Source organism: Vespula pensylvanica, chromosome 12, assembly GCF_014466175.1.
Source record: "Vespula pensylvanica isolate Volc-1 chromosome 12, ASM1446617v1, whole genome shotgun sequence".
NCBI lineage: Eukaryota > Metazoa > Arthropoda > Insecta > Hymenoptera > Vespidae > Vespula > Vespula pensylvanica.
This window is the reverse complement of record NC_057696.1, coordinates 3,228,967-3,236,940: the sequence shown is the minus strand read 5'-3', so window position 1 is coordinate 3,236,940 and position 7,974 is coordinate 3,228,967. Positions and strand designations below refer to the sequence as shown.

The 7,974-nt window shown below is 34.7% G+C and overlaps 1 protein-coding gene across 1 annotated transcript in view; it reads left to right on the top strand.

The window, feature by feature from the left end:
- LOC122633532 overlaps positions 1 to 7,974 on the top strand; it is a 54,323-nt gene that overhangs the window by 44,179 nt on the left and 2,170 nt on the right. Inside the window, exon 3 of the mRNA XM_043821504.1 lies at positions 3,997 to 4,090. Coding sequence (XP_043677439.1) covers positions 3,997 to 4,090 — 94 coding nt within the window. The remainder of the gene's footprint in view (positions 1 to 3,996; positions 4,091 to 7,974) is intronic.

Here is a 7,974-nt window from a genome sequence, read left to right as displayed (position 1 = left end):
GAGAGAGAGAGAGAGAGAGAGAGAGAGAGAGAGAGAGAGAGAAAATCATAAAGAGAGAAGGAGGAACGACGAAGGTCGTTGGAGCGATTCTAAGAGGACGCGAGAAAATCGAGGGTGATTTCGGAGAACTCGGAGAAAGACGTCCTCGTAGATTGGTGGTGATAAATGTGGTGGAGACGATGGTGGTGGTGGTGGTGATAGAGGTAGTGGGGTTTGACGGGGTCCTCGATACGCCCCTGGAAAGGGTGACTCGAGGGGCTTATTCCGGCGGCCGCTTGAACCGGCGACGATCATTAAAAGTTTAAACGCTCTCCATTGAAGTGCGCCGGATCCGACACTCGCTTTAAAATCCACTATGGCGGCTGCTTTGACTTCTCTCGTTTTCTCTCTTTCTGTCTGTACTACCGTTCACAAAGGAAAATCCTAGTCTCTTAGTTATGTCCTCATACGTGTATCTATATATATATATATATATATATATGTATGTGTGTTATAGACGCAGATAGTTTTACTACGTTTGATACGATCACGCTGATATTTTGATATAATTTCAACATACTTTCATTAAATTCGTCGAATATTTTAATGGAAATCTTATTAAGATTTTCTTTCACTTTTAACTCCGCGTGAAATTAGTTATATATTTTTGTAATACGTTTTGCAAATTTTATTTCAATTTTTTATTTCAAATTTGTTTATACTTGGACCGGCGAATGTAATAAAGGTCGAGATTGATGAAATTTCCAAGCAGTAATTAGTAAATATGATGTAATTTCTCTCTTCTCTCTCTCTCTCTCTCTCTCTCTCTCTCTCTCTCTCTCTCTCTCTCTCTCTTTTTGTATATAGGTATCACATTGCGTTATAATACGTACAAGTAATACTATATTTCTACATTGCAGTGAAAGATGGAATTATGGTGTGGCAATTAGATACATTGACACATACGATATACGTGATTATGAGAACTAAATGCGAAGTAATATACATAAAGATTTGATTCAGAGAGTAACATTAAGTGAAATTTTTCTTTAGAAAGAAGAGAGAGAGAAGGTTAGAGTGTTTCACACGTAATTCACGTACGGTCACGCGAGGACACCGGCCGTTTATTCGCTTTTCTTTTCTCTTTCTCTCTCTTTCTCTCTTTCTCTTTTTTCATTTCTTCCTTGCCACTTAATTTTATGCGAGCTAAAGTGGCGCTCGGGAGCACGGAATGGTTAGAGTAATGGGATTATCTTGCATACGCTTTTGCGAGAGTTCCTTTCATTAAAATTTCAAAACGAATTGCCCGCTCTACGTTACGCCTTGTAAAATTAATACTTGCGTCAACGTGTGGGAGAAAGAAAAGATGAGCCACCGAGAAGATCTGTAACTCTTCATTTCGTACTAGGAAGGACATGGGTTTGTTTCGTATAACGAGCATATTGAGATTTTATCGAACGAACAATGAAATTGGTTGAAATATTTTATGAAAATTTCTAAATCGATAAATCTTTATCGTTTTAAGATTGTCTATGAATAATGTATAATTAAAATTAAGAATCATTAATTTTATTAAATATCTGTCAAGATTGAGTCAATCGAAAAATTTTGATCTAATGATAATTTCTAATATTAAACTTATTAATATAGAATGATACAAAAATTATAATAATTAATATTATATTATTACTTACAATATACTTTATCCAATATCGTTGTGATAGAGACGAAAATAGAAGCATAATTATTGAAAGTTATTATATTACTTAACGTTATTATATTATTTTCTAAAGAAAAGAATAAGAAAAGATCAGAAGTAAAAAATAAAATGGAACGATAAATATTACCATGTGCGATATTACACACGTGTAATACGACACGTTGTATACGTTAGAGACACAAAGTCGAAATGACGATATATATACGGTACTGAGAAAAAAGTCTGTAAGAGAGTTCGTCTCGTAGGGTTCGTAATAAAATATTGTAACGGGAGTATGGGGCAGACCAGCGAGAGAGAGAGAGAGAGAGAGAGAGAGAGAGAATAGGTCCGGGTGAATTACGGAAATGAATGTAGTGCCAGCTGGAAAAGGAGAGAGAGAAAGCGTCGTTTATGAAACAAATCTCAATTAGCCAACCGCACACGTGGCGCGTTGTAATCGTACGGCCGATTTACGCTGCGGTAAAACTCTTTGTGGAAAGTGTCGAAGTACTACCAACTACCCTCATCCCTCATATTTTCATCCCCCGAAACGTGAAAAGCTTTAACGTCTGTCGCCGACAGCTGGAAAATTTTACTCGACGAAAACGAAGCTGCGAATCGTGTACTTATCTCTCTCTCTCTCTCTCTCTCTCTCTTTCTCTCTTGTTGTATTTCATACTCGTTCTATGTAAATCATAAATCTCGTATATTTCTACACATATATTTCTACATATATTCTCATTAATAAAACGTTCACGAAGCTAACTCCCTTAGATTTTCGTCTGGTTATCAATAATTTGAATTTAATTTAAATCTTCGATCGATAAATCTATTTTCCAGGAGTCTCGCTTTTAGCTTATCGAAAATAATTATTGACAACGATTCGCATCTAGTTCTAAATATTTTTTCCGAAGTATCGTTTTGTAGAAAAAAAAAAATATACATATGAAAAAAAAAATCGATCGATCGATATCGTTTGAATTCTTTCGTCGAAATTCTTTAGATCATCGAATCGATAAAGCGTTTAATAAAAATCGATATTATTTATTCCAATGATTATTAAGAAAGAAAAAAAGATATAAAAGATATTACATATATGTATACGTACGTGCACGTATACACGTTTTCATTTCAATTATGATAATCAGATTGTACCTCGAAGATAGGATTTCTTTTTTTTTTTTGGTAGAGAAAGAAAAGAAAAGAGAATAAAAAAAAAAGGGGACGAGCAAAAACGTGCGTGTAATTTCTCTCTCATCAAGAATGATCACTTCGTTACCAACCCTCTTTGTTCGTATATATAATACTTTAACCCCGAAAATAACGACGAATCCATGATATAGGGTGGCTCTTTTCCACAAAGGGTTCTCTTTTGCAAAAGCCGTAGACAGGCAGACGGACAGAGATAGAGATAGACATAGGGAGAGAGAGAGAGAGAGAGAGAGAGAGAGAGAGAGAGAGAGAGAGAGAGAGAAAAACGATGTGGGCGGATGTAAATGCGAAAGTAGATGTGGCCGAGGGTGAAACGATCATCCCTTCGCGTTAGACAACCAACCCCCCGTTTACTCGATCTCACTTCCGTTTCAACATCTGTGAGAATCCCTTCTTCTATTTCCTGTTATTTCAAATGGCAATAGTCGTTTCTTGCCTCTTACGAACATCGTGGATTCTCAAAGATTCTCGAGTACAATACCGATGTAATCTTAGAAATTAATCATGTAATATGTATCGCTATATAAATCACGTTCGATATATATTGCATACATATTTATATGTAAAAGATTTGTGTGCACCTTTACAAAAATTTACATTTCCTAAAAATACATCCGATGACGGTCGATATTCTTTTATAAACCCTTGTCTTTACGACGAATGTTATTGCCAACTACCAGAAAAAACGAAAATAACAAAAGAACAATAACAACGACAATAACAATGACAACAAAGAAAAGAAAAAGAGAGAAATGGAAATTTAAAAAAATAATAAAAAAGAAAAAACTTTGGAACGTTGCTCCGTTACGAGGACACTTCCTATCCCGTTCGTCCTCCTCTCCCAACCCCCTCACTGTCGAAAACCGTCCACTCGAATTTTCAATCACGAGTACGATATAAATCGAATGGGTAGATAGCGATCGAAAAAAACAGTTTTTAGTTAACGTTAACACTCTATTCTTCTTTTCTGTTTTTGATATTTCTCTCTCTCTCTCTCTCTCTCTCTCTTCTCTCTTCTCTCTCTTTCTCTCTCTCTTTTTATCTATCTATCTATCTATCTATCTATCTATCTATCTATCTATCTCTTTCTTTCTCTCTTGTTTTAGGTATAGTACTCAGGCAAAAATGGTGGATACGGGAACGGGGACGCTTTATATCATCGGCTCGTTCAAAAGAATGACGACGGATCCCGATTTTAAGGTAAATCAATTGAAATAAATAAACGAATTAATGGAGTATAATTATTTTTTATATTCGATTGATCGGGATATTTAATAAGTAAAGAATTTTCACTGCGATAAGTTTCATTTTGTGATACTTAAATACAAAAAAAAAAAAAAAAAAAAAAGAAATAGAAAGAAAAAAGGAAGGAATTTATTATCATTAATTTTTTGTTCGTTTCCTTTTTATTTTTCAAAGTAGCTACGTACGCAGAAGAGCGCAGAAATTTTTTCGATTATTTTTCCCCCTCTCCTTTCCTTTGTTCGCAAAGAAAAAAAAAAAGAAAAAGAAGAAAAGAGAGAGGAAAAAAAATAGACGGCTTTAAAAAAGTTTCGTAGAAAGGAGAAAGATTTTGAGAACATTATCGGGACGTTACAGACTCTCTCGTTGGATAATATCCAGATTTGTTGGGTGACCTTTGTCCTCTCGTAATTTCTTTGTCGAGTCCCATAATTCATTCAACGTTTCATGAATTATTTTTTTTTTCGCGAGAGAGCTAGCCCCCGACTGTAACAAAGGGAGATGGTTCGTGAAAATTTCAATGTTAGCTAAGCTTTCTATCTCTTTTTCTCTCTTGTTCTTTCATTCATTATCTTTTTCTTTCTCTCTTGTTCTTTCATTCATTATCCCTCTTTCTCTCTATCTCTGTCTATCTGTATCTCTCTCTCTCTCTCTATCTCTCTCTCGCTTCCTCTTAATCTTTTACTCCATTCAATTTTTCTGAGCTTTTCATGAACACTCCAATACATCGAAATTTATTTCTGTCGAACTACTTCGGAAGCATTAACAATTAATCCATCTTCTACGTGAAATATAGAAAGAGAGAAAGAGTCGGAGATATCGATTAACCGATTTACATGAATATAATGAACGATCGATAAAATTATAATTTACCTGGATAATTGTGTCGATTCTACGTGAGTAAATGAAAGTGTTCGGAAAGAAAGAAAATACAAAAAGCTTTGTTTCATTGATCGCTTCGTTGAAAGACGAAGTGGATACGACGTCGGAGTTTGTCCACGCGGTCTTTTTCTCTTGTCTTTTTTCTTTTTTCGAAATTAAAAACTGTCTTTTTTCCTCTCGTTATGAATAACGCAGTATACCTGAGTAATTTATATTTTTTTTTATTTATTTAAAAAATCAATGCAATGGAGAAATCAGCAAGCAGATATATTTTGGATACTGCCAGCAGAGTCATGGGTATCCTCGTTAATGCAACGGCACGACGTATAACGAAATATCAAATGTAAAGTCGAAAATAAATCGAGAAATGCACGTTTTGCGCGGCTTATAAAGAAAATAACGTGAAATATCGCGTGAAAACCTTTCCCAAGAATTCTTTCTCTTCTTTTTTTTTTTTCTTTACCCCCTTCGAAAGTAGTGGAAAGGAGGAGAGGAATGCATAAACGTTTCGATAAAAATCTTTTCGATGAGAAATATTTCCACGTAAATTATTTCGTTTTTTTCCTCTCTTTCTTCTTCTCCTACGACAATCTCGAAAAATATCAAACCTCGTATATCATCTTTATATTTATCTTTATATTCAATTCATATTCAAAATATTCCTTCTTTATTTATTTATTATTATTATTATTATTATTATTATTATTTCTTGTTTTTCATTGTTGTTGTTGTTGTTGTTGTTAATATTATCATTGTCATTATTCTTGATTCAAAAGTAAAACTTAATCTCTGTTTTCGATAGAGACGAAATTAATAATAAATTAATATAAACGCTAAACGTACATTTGTAACAACGTTTGTAACTTTTCACGATATATCGCAAATTAAATCGCAAAATTATAATTCCCGACGTTTATTAAAGTGGTTTTAATATTTCCTGAAAAAGAGAGCTGTTTCTTCGTTTTTTGTAAAGGAATTTCATTCGAGAAAATTAGAAACTTCGGATTTACCTCTCTCTCTCTCTCTCTCTCTCCCCCCTCTCTCTCAATTGCAACGTTCACTTTCGAATATCACGCTACGGTTATTTCGTAAAATTGCACGAATTCTAATACCTCGTGTAATCAAAGCCACGTTCGCCCGGATAGAGTTGCTACGCAAGTATCTAAAACGTTTCTAACGCTTCTAGCAAAAGCAGCTGCGTTAAATCGAGGATTTCCTGGTTAAAGTATCCTCTCCTACACGTAATAAAAAGGAAATACATAGAGCTCGCACATAGTACCGAGTTCTCTTTTGTGTTCTCGAACAAAATCCTCTTTTATCTCTCTCTCTCTCTCTCTCTCTCTCTCTCTCTCTCTCTCTCTCTCTCTGTCTTCCTCTTTCATTTTATTGGCAGGCATAAAGGTGTGAATCTTCGCGAGGTTTTCTTTAAACTTTTTTTTTTTTTTATTTATTTAATCTTTTCAGAGGAAAAGAAAGAGAACGAAAGAAATCGATAGCGTGGTGAAAGGGGTGGGAGGTATGTGAGAGGGGGTGAGAGAATATAGAGAAGTCACGGTTACCGTAAAAATATGCAGATATACCTACACGTTGAAAAGTCTTTCGTTGGAAAATCCTCTACGTAAGATTCTAGTCGTTTCTAAAACGTACATAGGTACATACGTATGTATCTATACATTCGTCTTTTGATATAGATCTTACATATAGGGTATAGTACGTGAATATATACTATAACACATACATACATATTTGAACGTCTCACGCGTATACTCGTAGAGAAAGTTTAGCTCTCGTAGAAAATACGAGTCTCGTGGTATCGTCAAATTTTCACCCGTCTATCTACTGTCCTTTCTAACGACACAATGCAATCTTATGCATTCGTGATGGCCTAAGAGGTATTTTTCTTTCTTATACCACTTTATCGAGTTTTTACGTAAAATTGCAAAAGTAAAAGAAGACAGAGAGAGAGAGAGAGAGAGAGGCGAAGTTTAATTAAAAAGTTAATTATAATTAAATGTATCAATCATTTGAAAAAGAAAAAAAAAAGAAATTATATTCTCATAACATTTTTGTCCTTAGTCGAAGATTATTTCATTTCTATTATCGTTTAATAAATATTACAATAATTCTTATCAATTAACGTCCGATCAGTTTACCAAGTAATTTATTTCTTCTTCTTCTTCTTCTTCTTCTTTAAAATTATCAATCGTGTAGACACTTGGTGTATCTAGATATAGAATCCTTTGGAAATAATTTTTTATCTGATACGTTTAGACTGATATATCTACCTATGAAAGCGACAATGTTAGAAGCGTCTAATTCTATTTTATCATCTAATATATCCGCAAACGAGCAAAGTGTGATCTCGTGGGAAGGTCTAGAGAGGAGAATAATTCGAAGTGTTTCTCAGGTTCGTCGTCGTCGTCGTCGTCGTCGTCGTCGTCGTTATCGTCGTAGTATAGTCGTATTAGTAATAGTAGTAGTAGTCGTCGGCGTAGTCTCTCGAACAAGTATCTAATAGAAGCTACTAGCTACGCGTACGCGTTTCTTCTCGTTAGTAATTTAGTTTCGAAACGAACTTCGCGCCTCTCTAATGGCTCGCACGAGAGGAAGTCGATTATACGAGCTGACAATTTTCACGGCTCTTTCATCTTGTTAAAGGTTGTTCGTATCGTTGTCGGAGGAAGAGAGACAGAAAGAGAGAGTGAGAGAGAGAGAGAGAGAGAGAGAGAGAGAGAGAGGATGATAATATTTAATAAATTTGCTCTGTCAAGATTGGATTATATCATCGAGGAGTTTTATAAGAGTCGAGTGACGCATACGTTAGAATCTTTCCAAGAAAAAATTGTAGCGAATTAATTAATTAGATCGGTTAATCAATAAAATTGAATTCATTTACGTTCGATCGTATTTAATTGAAACGTCGTACGAGAGGATCGAGAGAAAATTTTTTCTTTCATCGA